This window comes from Pleurodeles waltl, chromosome 11 (assembly GCF_031143425.1).
Source record: "Pleurodeles waltl isolate 20211129_DDA chromosome 11, aPleWal1.hap1.20221129, whole genome shotgun sequence".
NCBI classification, from domain to species: Eukaryota; Metazoa; Chordata; class Amphibia; order Caudata; family Salamandridae; genus Pleurodeles; species Pleurodeles waltl.
In genome coordinates this window covers 753,733,863-753,755,233 of record NC_090450.1, presented here as the reverse complement: position 1 = coordinate 753,755,233, position 21,371 = coordinate 753,733,863, and the positions used below count along the sequence as shown (strand labels likewise).

Here is a 21,371-nt window from a genome sequence, read left to right as displayed (position 1 = left end):
TTGGGATCCTGCGGACACGCAGGGGCTGTACAGCATGCACCGGTCGATGGTTGGGGGGGGGGGGGGGGGGATGGGGTGAGGGAGGACGCGTTTGGGTGCCCCTTCAGTAGCCACGAAAAGGGCAAAAGATGGACTGCTGAGGTCTAGGAGCAGGCGCGAGGCCACGGGACCGGGCCGTGGCTCGGGAATCCTTAAAGCGCGAGCGCCGAGTCTGCCTAGTCTCTGAAGAGACATGTGCCATTAAAGGGCATGTCCATCAAGGATTGCTGGACATCCCCTTAAAAGCCATATGTTCTTAGCCAGGCGTGGCATCTCAATGACACCGTCGATGCAACCGATCTGTCCAGAGAGTCGGTCGTATCCAGTCCTCAACGAATCATGAACTTCGCTGCATCCCTCCCATCTGTTACGGCTTGGGAAAGGAAAGTCTGGGCCTCCTCTGGAACTGTAGGCAGCACTTGCGCGACCATATCTCAGAGAGTATGGGAATAGCGGCCCAAAAGGCATGCAGTGTTCACGGACCGCACCGCTAGACAAAAAATCTTCTTCCCCAAGTTGTCCAGTCTTTTTGATTCCCTATCCGGGGGTGCGGCAGGGAATGCACCAGATGAATCAGAAGCCTGGATGACAAGGCTCTCAGGCGTTGGGTGAGGAATTTCAGGTCTGACAGCGCATTCCGATGGCAGCGGGCAATCGTCCTATTCACAGGAGCCCCTGTGCTGGGTCTGGACCAAGTACCCAAAAGGACATCGGTGAGGGCTTCATTAAAGGGAAGAAGGGCTCGGAAGAGGAAGACCACGGCTGAAGCACATCGGTTAGGCCTAACCTCCACAGAAGGCAGCTCGAGGTCCAGGACCTCAGCCACCCTTCTCACCACCATGGAATAAGAAACACCCTCCTCCATAGCCACAGTAGGAGGAGAGAGCATGCCAGTGTCAGGGGAGGTGTCTAGACCAATGGCATCACCCAAATCCTGCACCCAGTCCATTTGGGAGGTCAAGCTGGTATTCTAAAGGGTCCTGCGTCCCCTTCATAACCTCCCCGTATCCATTCCAACAAGAATAAGGGGCTGGATCAACCCTGGGCCCAGAAGAGCCCATAGAGAACGAAATCGCGGGCGATCAACATTGTTCCGGCTCCGGGTCGTCAGGTATGAGGATGGGATCGATGCCGATTGTTGCCCAACCGATGTCAGGAGAGCCGACCTCTGACCTGACACCGGCGAAGGTCACCGTGGCACGACCGGCATCGGGATGCATCCAGAGGGACCCTCCGGAGCCGTGGCCGAAGCTGACTACTTCGAACTCGAGGGGGCCCCAACTGACTCACCTGTGCCCGAAGGCGCCGAAGGTGGGTCGGACTGCCCAAAAATGAGGCGCATTGCCTCATAAAATTCTGTATGCTGGGCAGGGGTAGCTCTGGCTCCGGGGAAGTCGGGGAAGCGCAGAGCCGACCCAGATGAAGGCTCTAATGACTGAGGATAAGAGCATCGATGCTCTTCCCACGTTGTGTCATCCGAGCGAAGGGGTGAAGTCGAAGAATGTTTATCCTTCTTCGACTTATTTTTCTTGTGACCTGAATGTCCTGATGACCTGGATGACGAGGAGTGGTGGTGATTTTGGGGCCGATCTCGAGAACTTCCTCTCGAACAAGACCGTGAGCGCCGCGGAGTCGAGTGTCGGGCCACCATGAGCTGTAGGGACCGCTCCCTCAAAGTTTTCGGGTTCATGGCCCGACACTCGGAGCACGACTTTGGGTCGTGATCGAGCTCCAGGCACCAAAGACACACGAGGTGCGGATCAGTCACCGACATAGTTCGATGACAGGAGTCGCAGGGCTTGTATCCAGTCTTGCGGGACGTCCCTCGACGCATCCACAAACTCGTCAAAAACTTTGACAAAAGTGACTGAGGTAGCTCTTCTCCAGATCTGCGCGTAGGCTGGCATGGAAAGAAAAGAACCGACATCAGCGTGCCGGGGTGGCGCTTATATACGACATCGGCATCATTGTGGGGAACACAACGCCAATGACGCCCGCGGAGTGAACCGACACCACCTGACGGTACGCAGAGGTACTGCTCGAAGAAAAATCTCCGGATCCAGTCTGATGCCTGGGGAAATTTAAAGGTAAGGAATCTGCAACAAGAAGTCTCTATCAAATATGCCAGTTACAAGGATGAAGTCTCTTGCATCCATAACCTTTACTGCAGCAACCCCACCTAGCATGTTGTCTGAAGATACCTCACTGTCATTTACCTGCAAGAAGACATATCTTTTAGAAAAGGTATTTTGTGTTTGACTAACGTTGCATATGCTGTTATGGGAAAGGCCAATTCAAGTTCTATGCCATTTTAATGGCATATAAGGGGCTGATTTCAGAATGTGGGTACGGTTGATTAAATAAACGGCTCGAAATTTGCAAAAGATAGTACATAAGATGCGATATGTTCACTTTCATATCCAGCTTCATTATCAGCGTAACATCAAAATGTGTGAAGTTTAAGAATGGTATAAGACACCGGCAACAGGGGAAGTATGCAAGTGGGTGAAGTGAAAAGAATCATACAGGAGACTGGGTGTACCGACCGGATAGCTAAAGCCGAAGCTATGCAGACAGTCATGTACTGAAAAATAATGGTAAAGGATTATATCTCCTGCTAGGAGCAATTCTGGAAACAGGAAGTGCTAACAGGCTGTACCTGGGGGCTCATGCAGATTACTAAGGTCACCTAGGGAGGGATTTGATGACGTTGCTGAGCTGTCTTACTGTCGGACTGCGGCCTGCCTTCAAGCTGTTGTCCGAGAGCTGAAAAATACTTTAAGTGAACCAGGAACTCCTTGAACTGTATTATGTTACCAGACTATGCACTGCCTCAAGGCCTGTGATTGTATGTTTCCACATCGAGCTTGGACCTGCAGTGCCTTCTGACCTTTATCATTGCTGCCCACTAATTGCTATCACTGTAGGTGAGTAGTAAGAACTTACCTTTTCACCGTTTCCGCTAGGAATAATCCATGGGGTGATCAATCTCTACAAAAAGGGTATGACTGATAGACACTGGGGAATACTTTACCAAGTTTACTGATGAAGGGCAACTAATGAACAAGAATGTAAGAAACCGAAGGCTGAAGTAATACGCAAATAGATTTTTGTGACCTTTAAAGAAATGTCGTAATCAGTTTGCTGCTATCTTGACTACCTTCACCCTTACTTTCTCTGGCATTGAGCTACCATCCAGAGTTCTGTAAGCAGTCTCATTCTGAAATGTGGAGTGTTGATAGTCTGCAGATACATCTTCCTCTGGACCAAAAACCCTGACATCTATCAGTGCACCTGAGGTTACAAACAGAATACTTTGCCATACATGAGCAAACACAGTGCAAACTCCCAACCATCTAACATTTTTTCTCGAAGGAGTCCATGTCTCACAGTCCACGTCATTGGACACCACCATTCCCAAACCTGGCTTTCCTTTTTCATATCATTATTTTCAGCAATGTTAGACCACTGCAGTGAACCAATGCTACAAATCCCAGTATATATTTGTTACAGGAAAGTTTAGGGCTGAAAAAGAAGTACCCTTGTGGCACAGATTCAGCTGGGAACCCTATTCATAACACCTCTAGTTTCTACTAAGCAACTGCATCTCGCAGGGTGCTATACACTATGTGCACCAACATTCAGTGGCGGCTGCCTGCAATCAAAAGTGAAGGGGTGAGTTTGTGTGTGTGGAGAGAAAAAGGGGTAGTAGGGGGGAGGGATGGTGTTGGTTTAAAAATGGAAACTTACCTACCTCTCCTGTCCCGATGCCAGCCGCCTCAGTGCTCCTCATCCTCCAGGCAATGCCTAGGGCACAAAAGCACAGGCTCCCAATCCACGCGCTGCTCTTATGCTATACCAAGCATGACAGCAGTGCCGGAATTGGCCTAAGCAGCCTGGTCTGATGCTCGCTCAGGGAGCCTTGTACCATTTCTCCACCCGGCTGTGTAACTCAGCTAGGTTGGAGAAATGTGAGTGTGCATGTTGGTTTGGCCAGCCAAACCGACATGCACACTTTAAAGTGACCACTCTACCTACAACCCCCTCCCCCCCCATATACACCAACTCGCCCACACTCCTCCTTATGGCCCAGCCCTGCCCTGGCTGTCTGAGAGTGTGTGACAAATAAAATGATAGTAAAAATATTTTATTAGCATTTTATTTGTCACTGTCCGACTCTGAGCAGTGGGGGTTGGAGGGGGTGGGGGGGGGGGGGGGAGTAGGGGGGGGTTGGTGGAGCGGGTGATCCTCCTCTGCTATTTCAGAAGAGCTGCTCCTGACAACATTGCCTTCCACCTGGTAAAGATTACATATAGCAGTGCAGCAGATATGTCTGCTCTGCACCTGAACGTGACAAACCTGATCCCAGTTACTGCTCACGGAAGACACTCTGCTCTGAATACACACATGAACACCAAGACACCATGTTGATTCCAACATCACAGCGGGAAATCCTGTGTAAACTGCTCTAGTGACACCCTATATAATGGACTGTCAGAACTGATGGTTTAATGTCATGTACCTCACACTGCCAGGACGCCCAAGGATGACAACGATCTGGAACTTACTGTTTGCAACAAACTCTCTCAAATATCTGAACCCACCATTCACAAAGCCTTTTTTAACCTATTGGAAATAAGGTGTTTCTGAGCCCTATTTATGTTTTAAACCACTGAGTAGTAAGGCAATCTCACTTGCCATTAATTGAGAGCATTGAATAAATGAAGGAAAAGACACTGCAACTTAACTGTCATGATTCATAACCGTTGATGTTCATAGAATTTCAAATACTCCACTGATGATGTAAGTTATGATAAAATATGCAGAAAAGCAATTTGTGTATCTATGAAACCCACACCATTATGTTGCAGAAATTTCAAATGGTTACATGACAACAATTTAAAATCTTCTGGTACAATACTTCTGAATTCTGCTTACGACTGTGACCCCTACAACTCTTAGTTTCTAATAACTGATATAAAAAATGGAAACATGGAATTGGAAGCCACCACTCACTTACCTCCCGCTCGGTTGTTGCCATGTGCTTCTTGGCCAGCTTCTCCAGCTCGATAGATGAGTTGTTAGAGTGGGTTTCCACTTCTTTTTGCAGCTTCAGGCGGTGCTCGTCCATCTCTGCCTTCAGCTTGTTTTCTAGAGCGATCAGCTGCTTCTGGTGCTGCCGCCGCATCCGCTTGTATCCTGACATCTGTTCCCGCAGCTCGTTTTCCTGCTCATGCTCATGGATCTGCCTTGTAACCTGGTTACAAAGATCACAATGTCATTGACTGGTAATACATCTTTGCCCTTTTCCCACCTCCAACGCTCAATAGAATTATCCCACACCAACAATAAATACCAATTGATTCCTAAGAGAATTTGTACTATTGTCCCAATTACATTTAAACTATGCACAAAGCACCTTCTGATGATAGATAAATCACTAGAATCAAAATGTCAGCAGCCTAAAGAATAAAATAATGAAATACAATTTCATAAATCACTCAAACTCATCATTTACAACAACCATGCACTGTCCTTAATCAGATTTTTACTTTTCTATAGGTCCTATCAGTAAATCAGTTATTTATAAACTTAAGTTGAAACTTGTCAAGGAGAGAGTGTGTAGAATGTGCACTCTTTTCTTTCATGCCCTCAACTTGTCTGGCCTTGTACTGGTGGATAACTAAAACACGGTAAGCTACTACATGTAACTATACACTGAATTGAAGTTTTTGACCTATCTTGGATTTGGCATATCCTAAAACAGAGCATGATCTTAAGGAATTCAACAAAGAAAATGAAACATCTTCTATTGATTTCATCAATTATCTTCTATTGAGACAAGTCCTTTAAAAGCTATTATTTCTAATTTAAGACTGACAAAAACGCACATCCAAAGTAGAGGGTGTACACGTATCAATGAATGCCAGCTTTTCGAGTGAGAAAAAAATGAGGCTGTACTCCTATCATGCTCCATATTACATACCAGTACCTTTCATTTCCCTTTTGCGTGTTTTTTCCTATCCCATACACCTTCCCTATCCTGCTACATACTCTTGTGCTGGAACTATAAACGCTAAACATATAGTTACAGATGTCATCCTAATTCAAAATACCAATTTGATTCCTACACTTTCAAGTCTGTTCCACTCTTCATCTTCCACAGACGTTTCCTCATGTGTTTTCGAGGATTTCATTCGGTGGTATTTTAAAAGGCCTTTCAAAATACAGTTGTTAATTGATCCTCCTTTTGCAACATTTTAGTATTACTACTGACGGTCTGTAACACTACTTCAACGCTGTCAGCACAGTCCAAATCTTTTAAAACGCAGCAAGCACTGTACTGGAATTCCATAGAAAAAAAAAATAGTACAGTAACTGTGGGAGTGACAGGCATAGAGTACAATGCAATAAGTCAACAATAATGGTATCAGTCGTAATTCTCATGTATTCTGAAAATGCAGCTCTCTAGATGAAAACTGGAGAAGTTGCACATTTAATTGTGCATTGCCTGCTATTTGCCAGAAGCAGTCTTTCATCCTAAAACTGAAAGCACTTGCCACAGTCCTGCCTGAAAATGCTTCTCGCTTTAAGATCTCAAGCAAATACAACGAAAATAAAGAAATATATTGAATCTGTAAGAGTGCTCCAATAAATAAACTACTACAGATTACCAAAAAATGTTTCAGTTTCTGGTACAACTCTGAACTGGTATACCATATTCCATAGACCAGAAGGCTCACTTTTATTGCTTCTAATAATACGGGGTGCCTGGAAGACACATCCGTCTGCTTAAGCTTTTATTTTTTTATATGTTAAGCTGCTGAAAGCGGTTCACTGAGAGCAAACACTGGGTAGATGAAATCCCAATGGGACAACGTTCTTATGCAAAAATAAAATTTTGAGAAAAATTGCGTTAAACCACATTTCACCCTCGAACACACCTTCCCACCCTGATCTTTTCTGCATCCAAGGATCAACAATGATCTGTGTTCCTACTTTTTTAAGAGCAAACTGGCTAACCTCCCAGTCGTGGCCCAATGAAGTCATGCTCGCTATTTTAACAAAAAGTGACAATACCAAGTTACCAAATATAAACACAGAGAGTAGGAAATTTGATGTGGCAGATCACACATCACTCATTAGCAGTGGTGTAACGCAAAATGAAGAGCACCTTCTTCAGAATGCGACTGTGACACCGAGTCTCCCATATCTCACAGGTATACATTACCCTTGGGGTGAACAGGGACCCCTTTAATTGGTTAAAGGCCCCTTGGAGCGTTGGGAGCACACCCCTTAGCTGCAGGGATATGCGCTACGCCACTGCTCACTTGCACATATGTCGACAATGATCAATGACGGACCACCCACTTTTGCCTGAAAAACACTGAGCTACAGATTTCTCTCTCTCTCTCTGTATCCCTCGCCCTTATGTCAAACCTAAACCACTGTTGCATAACCGATGGAGGTCAGATCAAGCAAGTTTTTTTTTTTTGCAGAAGCGACTGAGACGTAAAATTAATCGTGGCCCACGATCTGGCCAGTTTTAAACTTGTAAATACACGCTCTATGATTAAAAATAATTGTAAGCAGGTTATGGGCAACTGCATGAATTTATGCTTGTTGCAGACAATGTTTGTGGTAATATCAGATCAGAGAGCTCAATAGTTAAAAATATATATATATATATTAAAAACGGCCCACTACACAATAAAACAGGCACAAAACCATCCAAAAAATAAAAATAAAAATGACCAATGCACTGACTTCTCAGACCAACCCTTTAGGCCCTGCCAGGCTGCCCTATAGGACAACTCATCATTATTTTGTTGTATATGGTTTTGAACAGATACTAATGCAATTGTTTGTGTGGTCATACTGAAATCTTTGAACGTTATTGTCTCCTAAAAGCCTTGGTAACTGTTTGGATTTTTTCAGATCTATAAAGTCATTCACCTACCAGTTTCTTTTAGCTTTTTTTTCACCTTTCCAACAGACCATTAAATCAAATACTGTTAAAGCTGGTTTAGTCACTTCAATATATTTGGTACTTGGGATGAGTATACATATCTAGTGCAATACAGGTCTTCTACCAGACCACGCCAAAATAGCTTTAAGACGTGTGCACTGAAAATAATGTAGATTCATAAAGGTAAGATGCAAAATTCAGTTAACAAATACAGAAACCAAGAGAGGTACAAGGTCTCTAAGCCATAATAAAGACATATGACTTAGCTTTAGGACAAACTGAGGCAATCAACCTCAAAAAATCTAAACTGACCTTGACAAAAATATACACATGCCAAAATCAAAATGTTTTACTGGCTTCAGGGTCCCAATTTCCATGTAGGAAAACACCGACCTTAGACCCACTGGAAACGTGTTTCTAAATTTCAACAATGATTCCTCAGTGTCCTAATATCTCCCATCGAAAAATATGTTTATTTTGAGGGACTTTTTATCACCGGCATTACACTTAAGAAACAGACTAAACAGCAAGATTGATATAAGAGTGATATGTACTCCACTAAATAAAACACTTGCACAGGCCTTCTACAACCAACTAGTGAGCACTCAGTTGCAGAGAGAGTGAACTTTTATAATTAGAAATTGGTCTCACAAGACATAATGGGATGTCGTGAAACGTGCTCAGTTAGAGTTCAACTAGTTAACCATAATTATACGTCTGATCCTTCATAAGAAAGGCAAAGCAACAGACGTGATGGAATAAGTTTAAAATAGGTTTTGCTACATCTTGGCGATCTGCAAATGCCACAGTACTGTTGTTCTATGTAAAGGAACAGTGGGCCACAGTTGCCTGAATAACACAAGCGAAAAGCCAAAACCCGGTTTGGAAGATGGCAATTTTATTTTTAGCATATGAATAAAGGCCTAGTTAGTAGCTGCATATACTGCCAGTCGACTGCTATCAACAAAGCTGATATTAAGGCTACAAGTAACTTGCTTAACACCGTTAACTAATAGAATAGGTACTTAACATTGCTTTTGACAAAAATAATTTGTTTAACCAATGCTCATAAAAGGGACTTTGGAAATTAAAAAAATAGACTGTAATGTCTATGGGCCTGATTACGATCTTGGAGGAAGGGAAACTCGTCACAAACGTGACGATATCCCATTCGCCATATTACAAGTTCCATTACATCCTATGGAACTTGTAAATAGGCAGACGGAATAAACGCCATGTTTGTGAGATAGTATCCCATCTGCCAAGATAGTAATTGAGCCCTAAGTCGGTGGTGGCATTACAATATCAAACATCAATATTGGAAATGTACTCCATTGGTGAAGAGACAAACAGCACAAATAAATGCTTAGCCTAATGGCTTATTTACGTCCTCGTGATAGCAGCAACACTCAACGTCTTAAAGGTGCTCGTTTACAGAAGCAGAATTCGCAACAAACCTCACCCTTCAGTCAAGCAGTTAAGTTTGATAAGAGCCCCCTTCTTTTCACCTATCAACTATAATAGCCCATGAGAGGAGGGCAAACGTTCTTCCAGGAGAGTTTACAATAAGAAATAAATCAGGAACATAGACACAAGAACCTTAAGACCACCCTGTTCACTGACAGGTTAGGTACAAGCACTCCTCGGTAACACCGCAATAGAAAATTGAAGAGGACAAGGAAACAATGTATTTACTTCCCAATCCAAGTAAAATAGTAATTTTGTAACTTAAACGTAGCTTATGTCCTTTAAACAGTACTTAAACGTGACCTTGAATAATGTTAGAGGTCCATCAGCTGTCACAAGATGCCATATGCAAAAAACAAAAGTTCTTGCATTGTAATTTGTATTTATTTTATTTACCAATGTGCGGTTAATTAAAACCATTACACAATCAATATACTGATAAAATATCATGGAACACAAAAAAGGATGATTTTAAGTTAAAATATGCAACTTGATTGTTGAGTATTACAGAATTGCTTGCTGAATAATTGTGCACGCATGACCTGAGCTGTCGATCTCTAGGAGCTGGCTTCCTAATTTGTCAAGAAATTTGTGTGCTATGTGAAATCACTATCCTTGTAATTCTTTTGTTTGCCAAAATATGAGAGGGTCAAGAGAAATTATTTTTGAAAACCAAACAGGTTTAATGTTGTCCCTCTCATGCAACCACACACATTTTTGGGAGATCAAGAAAAATACGAGATATAGGGTGCTCCACGAAAGGCACATGAACAATTCAGATCAATATTCCCTGCCAAACAGTTTTTCAAAGTGAGAAACGTCATGACATTTTTAAGAAGGATGGCATCAACTCAGTAAATTGCTTTCATAAGCCAGGTTATGAGACCTCTGCAAAAATGGATCAACAGTAAGTGAAATTTGAAAAAACTAGGCACTTTTATATTTAAGGTACTGGTGGACACCCTAGGATTTGCTACATGAATCCCCCTTTTTCATACCATCTCTCAAGTGGCTTTTGTAACAGAATCTCTATCGGGAATTCACAGCACTTGTTAACAAGTTACTTACCTACGGTATTGCTTTACCTGGTAGAGACTAAGGTCCTCATTATGACTTCGGCGGTCTTTTTTGTAAGACCGCCGAAGCCGCGGGCGCTGAAAGTCCTGCAGTGCTGGCAATCTTAAGACCGCCCTATTACGACTGATTTCAGAATTCCACCTGAAATCGGGTGGAATTCTGACACCGGTCGTGCTGGTGGTCGGCAGTGAAGAGGCGGTACCACCGCCAGCACTGCCATGCCAAAAGGACACTGCACACCGTATTACGACATGTAATATGGCATGGCGGTGTCCTGATGGCGGGGCGCTGCAGGCGGTGGAATCGCCGGGAGCCGTCCCCTCCCAAACGACCTCCTCGATGAACGAGATAAGTGGACTGTCCGACAGAGTGAGTGAGTGAGGAGGGGGGGGTGCATGTGTGAATGTTGTGCCTGCATGGGGGTGTGTGTCTGAGTGTGGATGGGGTGAGGGGTGTGGGTGAATGTTTGTGGATGGGCGTGTGTGTGAGTGTTTGTGGATGGGGTGAGTGCGTGACCAACTGAGTGCAATTGAGCAGATGGAAGGGGTGAATGTGTGTATGCGTGTACATGTGTATGTAAGTGGACTGGGAGGGGGTGAGTGTGTGAGTGGATGGGAGAAGGAGGGTGAATGCGTGTGGATGTCGTATTTGACCTTGATTTTGTGTTAGGAGGTCTGGCCGGCTGGGGAACTTTTGGTGTGGAACTAGTGAGAGTTCCAGAAGTGTTGTAAACCATGACTGCCGCACCCATGTTGGTGCTACAAGTATCATAGTGATTAAAGATTGTCAGAGTTTCCAAACTAGAAACAGAATCGGAGGGAGAGGCGGAAAAGCGAAAGCAAACATCCCTGACCAGCTCAACCATAGAGCATTGCCTTTGAACTGAGGGTGAGGGTACTTGGATGCAAAGTTTTGGCATTTTGCGCTGTGGCAAAAAGGTCTATTTGAGGTGTGCCCTATTTATGGAAGTACTGATGAAGGACTTGAGGTTGGAGTTTAAATTTGTGGACTTGTTGCTGCATCCTGCTGAGCAGGTCTGCAAACTGACTGTCCATTCCTGGGACATACGGCGCTACTATGTGAATGGGGTGATGAATTGCCCATTTCCATACCGTTTGTACCAAATGGGATAGCTGGGATGAATGTGTGTCCCCGTTTTTAAAGATAGCACATGGCAGTCATGTGGTCTGTCCGTACTAGCACTACTTTCTGTTGCAAGTGCGAAAGGAACACCTTCATTGCTAGGAAGACTGTTTGAAGCTCCAAGTAGTTGATGTGTAAGGACTGGTGAGTAATATCCCAAAGACCTTGCACTGTGAGGTTGTGGAGATGAGCTCCCAAACCTGTGTGTGATGCATCTGTGGGGAGAATGAGCTGAGGTACAGGGTCTAAAAAGGCCACCCATTCATAAGATTGGTGGTGTTCGATCATTGCAAAGTGTGATGAGTCTGGTGGCCCAACAACACTAGATCCCCCAATTGACCCTGTGCCTGAGACAACTGACAAGAGAGACAGTGCTGAAGGGTACGCCGGGGAAGTCTGGCATAAGGTACAATGGCAATACAGGATGCCTAGGAGGCGCATACATGTTTTCACTGTGTCTGAATGGTCCTCTGTTGAGGGATTAATGATTGAAAGGTTTACATCTGTGCTGAGCTGGGAAACGCTAGGCACAATTGTGTATTGAGAACCACCCCTAGATAAGGTGTTATCTGGAGTGGTTGAAGATGTGATTTAAGGTAATGGATTTTGAGTCCTAGAGTGTGTAGGACATTGATTGTGAGCCGAGTGTGCTGGTGATATTGTAGTGTGCTGGCTTTGATAAGCCAGTCGTCCAAGTAAGGGAAGATATGAATGCGTTGTCTCCTGAGTAGTGAGGCAAACACTGCGAGACATTAGGCGAATACTCTGGGAGCGGTTGTGACCCCAAAAGGTAACATCTGGAACTGATAATTTTTTTCTGCAAATATGAATCTGAGGTATTTGCGGCATGCTGGATAAATAGGAATGTGAAAATATGCGCCCTTTAGATCTAATGCTGTCATAAAATCCCCTTGCTGAAGAAGGGGAATTACGTCTTTAAAACTGACCAAATGGAAATGTTCTGAGAGAATGTGTGTGTTAAAGGGTCTGAGATCCAGAATTGGTCTGTGACACGTCTTTTTTTGGAATAAGAAAGTACAGTGGGTATACTCCCATGCTTTAATGGCACTGGCTTTATAGCCCCTTTGAGTAGAAAAGACTGGCCTTCCTCTTTGAGAAGTGGGAGATGTTCTTGTGAGAGTTTGTGATTGCGAAGGGGGATATTTGGAGGGTGGATATGAGCTCCAGATTTTGGATAATGGAAAGAACCCATTGGTCGGTGGTGGTGTCTAACTATTGTTGATGAAAAAGTTTAATTCTTCCACCTTCTGGAGTGGTGTGTGGCGGTGGAAGCCGGAGAGAGTAATTTTTTAGCAGAAGAGGCGGAGCCTCTAAATGTTGATGGCTTGCCTCTGCCTTTATAGAAAACTCTATAAAAATCTTGTGTGTAAGATTGAGAGGATGGTTTGGTTTGTGTGGCAGACTGGTCCATAAAGGATGACCTTAAAGCTTTTCGGAAACCTGGGCGTTGAAAAGTACCACACTGTGCTGTAGCTTGGAGGTCACCCAATGCTTTAGCGGTTTTGTGATTTTTTTTTTAGCTTTTCTAAAGTTGTGTCTACTTGTGGGCCAAAAAGGTGCTCCTTATCAAAAGGCACGTTTAAGACTGCCTGCTGAATCTCCTGCTTAAATCCAGAGTGCCTGAGCCAATAATAATGACACTGGTATTAACACTGCGTGCAGCTGTATCAGCAGCCTCTAAGGTGCACCTGATGGAATTATTTGTGATGGTTTGCCCTTCTGCTATAATTTCAGCCCACTATTTTTGATGCTCTTGAGAACCGAAGGAGCTCTTCCAGGGCAACCCAGTGCAACCTATCATAGCGTGCTAGTAGAGTTCGCAATGCACCAATGGTTGGCTACTTGAGCTACCACCATTTTACCTGTTGCATCTAATATTTTACTTTCTTTATTAGGAGGGAGAGTGTCTCCTGTAGACTGGCTATTGGCTCTTTTCCGTGCTGTAGATGCAACAATAGAATCTGGTGGAATTTGTGCCTTTATAAACAGAGGATCTGTGGGTGCAGCCTTATATTTTTTATCAGCTCGGGGAGTGATAATACCTGCTCGAACTGGCTCCTCAAAATCTCATCAGCTTGCCGAACCATGTCTGGGAGCATTGGCAAGAACTGATTTTCTTTATGTGTTGCTGCCAGGGTGTCAAATAATCTTCCTCAACTGAATCTGTGTGCATTGTCACATTATGAAATGCAGCTGCCCTAACTATGACTTGAGGAGTCGGTACCGAAGCAGTGGAGAACTGTATTTTTATCAGCACCAAAGTGGTCAGTACTGAAACAGGGTGCACAGTTGGTCAGGTCGGTGCAGAGATGGTTTTCGAGGCTAAGGCCAAGGCTGAAGTTTTAACTTAGGTATTTTTTCATAGTTGAGATGGAATCTTGGATTGAAAAAGCCTCTTCTTCCTGTAGTTCCTCCTGTGCACGCTAATACCCGAAAATGTCCGATGTTTCAACTGCAGTCTGAGACGCCATTTAGAATAGATAGGCTCTTCTGTCACGAAGCACCTTTTTGGACCGAAACGATTGACAAGTGTCACAGGTTTGCTCATGGTCGAGACATAAATTACACAACTGGTATTGATTGGTGTGGGAATTTTGAATGACATTGAGGGCAAAATCGAAATGAGTCCGTTCCATCAGGTCTGCAGCATAGCAAGGTGCATTATGTGAGATGTAGGCCCAAAGAGGGGCACGAACGCCCCAAGGGCAGAGAGTTGGTTCCGAGATTGAAGCTCAAACAGAGGTTACCATATAAGAAAGAACACAATTGAAAACAATACCGTTGCTGACAGTGAGACGTAGAGAGAAACCGGTTTAGGACTGTATTGAGCCGAGAACTCGGAGCGAGAAGAACACACATCCAAAAGGGACGGCAGAGAGAAAACCATCTAACACAGGACTCGATGACCATGCACACTACTACCGAGAGGAGGAGTCACTCAATCCTGTGACTTCAAAACATTCTTCGAAGAAAAACAAGTTGTACCACTCCGAGCCCAACACTAAATGGCGAGCTTATGCAGAGCATGTGTACCTACAGCTACACATGCCATCGAACATAAAATTTTGACCCTTCAGACAAACATGAGTGAACTGCGCACAATGGTGATCAAGTTGCAGGAGATGACAGAAATGCTGCAAGACAAAACAGAAGCAGCTAAAGGTAGATCACGATGCCAAAACTGTGCTTCCTGGGTTTTCACTGAGCGGGTGCTTCCTGAAGGAATGGCTCCTGAATGTACGGAACCTCAAGCACTTATCCAACTACCTATCTGAGGAGAGGGTGCATAGGGCGCTGGCACTGCCTTCAAGGCCTGAGGCTCCTCTGCGGACCAAATGCTTCTCGACATCCCTTTAACTGACTGTTTTCATACTAACTGGGGATCAACAAGCAACTGAGCCATTGAAAGGAAGGCAATTAATGCAGTAATCAGAGGTGCAGCTAACAGGAAAATAATGGGGGGGTTGGGCTTTCAACTTGTCAGGCTTAGGGTTGCTTCCCTCAAACGTTTTGCCTACCCCGGTCCTGTTTGCTGAAATATGTTTATGCTGATTTTAGCATTGGTCAACAGTAGTAAACTGCACTCGTAAAGTGCTTGTGCTCCTTAAAACATGGCAAAACTGGCCTGACTGGCACATTTAATTTAAGTATGCGGTAAAGTAGTGCAAACTGTACCTAGGACCTGAAAATGAAATGCTACTAGTGAGCCTGCAGCACATATTGTGCCTCCCACTTAAGTAACCTTTTAAAACATGCCTCAGTCCTGCCTTTGCAGCCTTTGTGCAGTTTTAAACTGCTGATTCAACCTGGCAAAATACACTTCTTGCCAGGCCTAAAGCCTCCTTTTTAATATATATAAGTCACCCCTAAAGTACGCCCTAAACAACCCATACGCAGGGTGCAATGTACTTAAAAAGCTGTACATGCATTTTTACGTTTCACTTGTCCTTGGAGTGAAAAGCTCCTATATTTGTTTTTCACTATCGTGAGGCCTACTTCTCTCATGGGATAACATTGAATTATCTTATTACATTTAATAAGTGATAACTGTTGACTGGGAACAGGAGAAATGGCATGTCTGGTGTCAAAAGAATTGTAATTTAACTGTAATTGTAAATTCGGTTTTTAAGTCACAATTTTGAAAATGGCAGTTTTAGAAAGTTGGCATTTTCTTGTCCTAACCATTTGGTGCCTGCAACCTGTGTCTAGGGTCAAATGACTGTGATGAGCATGGAAGCTGGGCTTTGTGTATTCCTACCAGACAGTGAGACAAAGGGGGCCTAGGTGTTGGCAGTATGGGCCCTTCTGCAAGGATATGTGGGGCGGAGCTATTCCATGTCCCATTCTATTTCAAAGAAGCTGCCTCAACACACTCACAAAGAACTTCATACTAGTTTTTGTGACTCCAGATCCCATGGAGCATGTGTAGGGAGGAAGGAAATTCCAGAACCATCTGTGGGGGGAAAACTCCAGATGTTTCTTCCAGTTCAAAGCTGGCACCAGGTATAAAACTAGGACCCACAGATAAGAGGTTCTGCCCTGCACTACCAGAATGACTTCAAGGGCTACTTGGCTGGCCTCCTGTTCTGAGCTACAGTGACACAAAAAGCTCCAACAACTTGAACTCTGCATCTGGACCATGCCTGAAGTGAGTCCTGCCCTCAAAGTAGTGCCCACTAATACTCTTGGTAGTAGTGATAAAGGTGCTCAAATAGCCTAAATCCAAAACCTGGGACTTGGAAACATTTCAGCCAAAATGTGCCGAGAGAACCAAGAGGATACTGGAGCTACCTGTTTGCTGATCTGCCCAAGGTGCATTTCCGGTGGGCCTGACTTTGCGGTAGCACCTGCTATGTTCTTCTAGGCAGCAGTAAATCCTGTTTAGAGGCTCCTCGCTGAAGGGGCATCTGGCCTTTTGGAGCCGGTTATGAATGGGGTCTCCAATTGGCAGTGGTTTGCAACCTGTCCAAGTAGGGACCTTGATTCTAGTCAGGGTAAGGGAGTCACATGGATAAGACAGCCCCTGCTCACCCACTTGGTAGCTTGGCTCAAGCAGTCAGGCTCATGTCAGCGGTAATGCATAAAGTATATGTGCACACCCACAGTGACAAAGTGAAAACACCGCAAAAGGACTCCACATTAGTTCAGAAAACTAGCCAACATTTACCTGACTAAAACACAACCAGAACACAAAAAACTAAAATAAGGAAGACAACATATCTCTTTTGAAAAGTTCAAGCAAGTCTTACTCCATAGTAATCAATGGATATATCTCTTTAGCACAAATTACCTGGGATGCGTCGAAAACAAAGGTGATGAGGGCCACAGGGAAGGTGAGGTGCCAGAAAAGCAAATCGATGTGTTGGTTCCTTACTGCGCAGGGGAGGTGATGCGACAATTTCTTCCTCACAGGTGAGATGATGCATCGGTTCCTTACTGGCAGGAGTGGTGATGTGTCAATTCTTTCCTCACAGGAAAGGCGATGCATCGATTTCCTGATATGCAGCCTCAGTTCCTTACTGTGGTGTGGGGTAGATGAAAAATTGGTGCCAAGGGACGAGGCGTGGAAAATCCAGATGAGCAGTGTTGGTGGGACTGCAGTGAAACAGGCGTTGCATCGATTCTGCAGCCGCAAAATAGGCGGTACATTGTTTTTTCTGGCACGGTGGGCTGATGCGTGGATTTTCTCCCTAAGAACACCAGCTCGCACTTCCAAGGTCCCAGGGACTGGTGTTTATACCACTTGGCAAGTTAGGACTCTCAGCACAAGAGCCAAGGCACTGGCAGATGACTTTTTGTATGTCCGTGAGACTTCTTAATAGGAGGCAAGCTCAGTCCAAGCCCTTGGAGAACCTTTGGAAGAAGGATGTAGATTGCCAAGTCCAGTCCTTTCACTTCCAGGATAGAAGCAGCAAGCACCAGGTCAGCACAACACAGCAACAGGCAGAGTAGCAGTCCCTCATGCAGCATCCAGCTCTTCTTCCTGGCAGAACTTCCTTAGTCCATAAGGATTCTATGTGGTGTCAGAGGACTAGCACTTATACCCATTTCTGTCTTTGAAGTAGGCACACTTTAAAGAGGAGTCTTTTTAATGCACTGATGCACAAACCACTGCCTTCCTCTACCCTGGCCCCAGACACACCCCAGGGGGTTGGAGACAGCTTTGCGTGAGGACAGGCACAGCCTATTTAGGTGCAAGTGTCAGCTCCTACCACAAATCTAGCTTAGGAAGACCCATCAGCCTAGAGATGGGCTATCAGGATTTGCAGGGCACACCTCAGCTCCTTTTGTGTGACTGTCTAAAGTGAATGCACAAACAGCTCAATTGACATTCTTACCTAGACGTGGATTCAGCAGACAGGCAGAGGCACAGAATGGTTAAGCAAGAACATGTCCACTTCCTAAAAGTGAAATTTTCAAACTCACAATTCAAAAACCAAATTAACCAAAAGATGTATTTTTAAATTGTGAATTCAGAGACCCCAAAATACATATATCTATCTGCTTCCATTGGGAAATTACACTTAAAAATATTTCAAGGCAATCCCCCATGTTACCCTGCAAGAGAGATAGGCCTTGCAATAGTGAAAACACATTTAGCAGTATTTCACTATCAGGACATGTAAAACACACCAACACATGTCCTACCTTTTAAATATACTGAACCCTGCCCATGGGGCTGCCTGGGGCCTACTTCAGAGGTGGCTTATATGTAATAAAAGAGAAAGTTTGGGCCTGGTAAGTGGGTGTACTTGGCAAGTCGAAATGGTAGTATGAAACTGCACACACAGACACTGCAGAGGCAGGTCTGAGACATGTTTGCAGAGTTACCCATGTGGGCTGCACAATCAGTGTTGCAGGCCCACTAGCAGCATCTGATTTACAGGTTCTGGGCACACATAGTGCACTTTAATAGGGACTTACTAGTAAATCAAATATGCGGATCATGGATAAACCAATCATTAATACAATTTAGATAGGGAGTACTTGCACTTTAGCACTGGTCAGCATTGAAGTAGTACCCAGAGTCCTAAAGCTAACAAAAAAGGTCAGAACAAATAGGAGGAACAAGGCAGAAGGTTTGGGGATAACCGTGCAAAAAAGTCCAGGCCCAACACAGCCCTTGTCGGCTACCCTCTGCAGCTTCATCACACTTGAGATTTTCGAAGTAAAAAAAAAAGACTAAGTGCAAACGCAGCAATGAATGAATGAATGAAAAAGGTATTTGTATACCACGGGCTGTCACTCCTACCAGAGCATCCTGGTGCTTATAGTAAGTAGCAAGTCCTGGCAGCTTACCAAAGGCAGGAACTGGAAGTCTCTAGCTAATTAAATGAAAGAATGGCATAGATTTTGTGAAACATTAAAAAGCCACGTTTTAAGCGGTTTCTTAAATGTAACTTCCGATTCTATGAATCTAAGAGACCTGGGGAATCTTCTTGGCAAATTCGTCAAGTGGCTCCCAAACTATGACACCTCCTTCTTGCACACTGCCGGCTGCTTTGACCAGCTAAACGATACCTCCACAGACATTTTTCTTCCAAAGTCTGAAGGCAAGTGGGGCCTGTGCCCAACACACCTAATGTATCCAAAGTGTGCACCATCACAGTGAGCCAAAACTTTCAACTTTGCCTGGATCTCTCATGACTAGATGTTCGCTGTTGGTGCTTTGATCTTTTAGGCACTAGCTTTTACTAGAAACTTTTAAACAACCATAACACCCCAGTTTTTTTTTATTGTTTTGGTGTCAAATAATTTATTCAAAATAAGTGTGGTATTTTTCTTGTGTTATGTTTTCACTTTATTACTAAGTACTGGATAAATACTCTACACCAGTGGCTCCCAAACTGTGGTCCAGGGACCCCTGGGGGTCCACGAAGCCTCCTCAGGAGGTCCACAACTGCTAAGAAAACTAAATCATATTAACAGATGAGGTCCTCAGCTTTCAGTAATGACTCAGCAGGGGGGTCCCCAGATTCCAATAATGATTCAGTGGGGGTCCCTGGGTTCCAGTAATGATAAAATGGGGGTCCACAGATGTCAAAAGGTTGGGAACCAGTGCTCTACACATTGCCTCTATGTTAAGCCTGATTGGTTTTGTGTCAAACTACAAAAAGTTTAAGCACAGGTTAATTTAGTGACATTTTGTGGTTCACTATGAAAGGGATTTGGATTGTAGCTTTAGAAGGGTTCAGACCCCCTTCAAACCAAAACCCAATTTCTAAAATGGGTGCAGTGGAGCCTTAGTGCAATATAAAAGGTACCTCAGTGCGGCATATGCTAGGCTGGATAAATACTCATATACAACATACAGGCAATTACCTTCCTCCAGAAGGAACTTGATATATGATGGTAGTAAGACCACCACAAAACAGTAAGCCGTAAAGGGTGCCTTGTAGTGTCACCTCAAGAAGGTATACACACAAAGGTGCAGAGCAGCGAAGGGAACAGGTAAGTGCTTACATTTATAGATTGAAACTACCAAGACTGCCTATAGACAGAGATAACTTAGACTAACCCTTGACCAGTGTAGAACTTAAAGCAGCACTCAGAGATATGCAGAATGGGAAAACTCTTGGCACACATGTGTTGCCGTCTGAATTCTATAAAATGTCCACTGCCCAACTATTTGACAAACTCCTGGAAGTGGCTGAGGAGGCCTGCCAAGATTAATATTTACCAGCAACACTGAAGGATCTGTGGTGATCGCTAAAGATGGGATTGACCCCAGAGAGATAGGCTCTGACTGGGCAAGTTATGTCAAAAGTAGTCCATGAGGCGTGGCGGGGACAGAAGCGACATCTTCAAATTGCATAGACTGACATATGTGAAGCTGTAGCATCACTCAATCTAGAAAAAGCTTCTGACGCTATTGGGTGGGAATTCACGTTCAGAGTATTCGAGAAAATTAACTTTGGCCCATACCCTCTATGCTGATTAAGGCTACTTTAGGCCCATCCTGAAGACAGTGTTAAGACTTGAAACTGGGAGTCAACAAAGAGGAAGGCGGGTAGGTGCATGCAACAGGCATGTCCTCTGTCATCCCTGCTATTTGCCCTTGCTGTAGAACGATTAGTTAACATACTGTGAATAAAAATGCCAGACAAAGGAATTAGAAAAGGCCTTTTGACCCATGGAATGGCATAATCCCCAGGAAGAACAGTTCTGCACTTTTTGCAGTTCAGGACAAGTTCAGACTTCTACGTGGGCTGTTGACAAATTGGAGAAAATCACAACTGTTCCTGGTGGGGGCACTAGCTTGTAGATGCAGTGAGATCATCCCAGATTTCAGAATGATGTGCCACCCTCCGTCCTTACAGTATCTGGGCATACATGTATGTTCTACACTCAAAGAAGAAATAGACCTCAATGCAGGGAGGGTGCTATGGGGTGTGAAGCCCTATCTGCCTTTCTACCTTAAACTGTTGCTGTCCCTTATAGAAGGGTTACTCTTACCAAAATTATTTTGCAACCCAGATCCTTGTATGTATATCACGCCACAATGTGTTTGTTGCCTAGGTGTATCTATTTTTCAAAGAACTGAGGCCATAATTGAGTTGTTGTGGGGAGTGGGGGCAGGGTGTGGGGGCAGAATTAAACTTGGTATGCTGAAGAACTCATATGAGATGGGGGAGAGGGAGGCTTGGCCCTTCCA

At 44.3% G+C, this 21,371-nt stretch overlaps 1 protein-coding gene across 4 annotated transcripts in view; it reads right to left on the bottom strand.

Annotated features, from left to right (window-relative positions):
• Positions 1-21,371, bottom strand: part of TAOK3 (TAO kinase 3) — a 1,041,334-nt gene that overhangs the window by 201,127 nt on the left and 818,836 nt on the right. For all 4 annotated transcript variants that reach the window (XM_069214478.1, XM_069214480.1, XM_069214479.1 and 1 more), the window contains one exon: positions 5,060-5,296. In XM_069214478.1, coding sequence (XP_069070579.1) covers positions 5,060-5,296 — 237 coding nt within the window. The remainder of the gene's footprint in view (positions 1-5,059; positions 5,297-21,371) is intronic.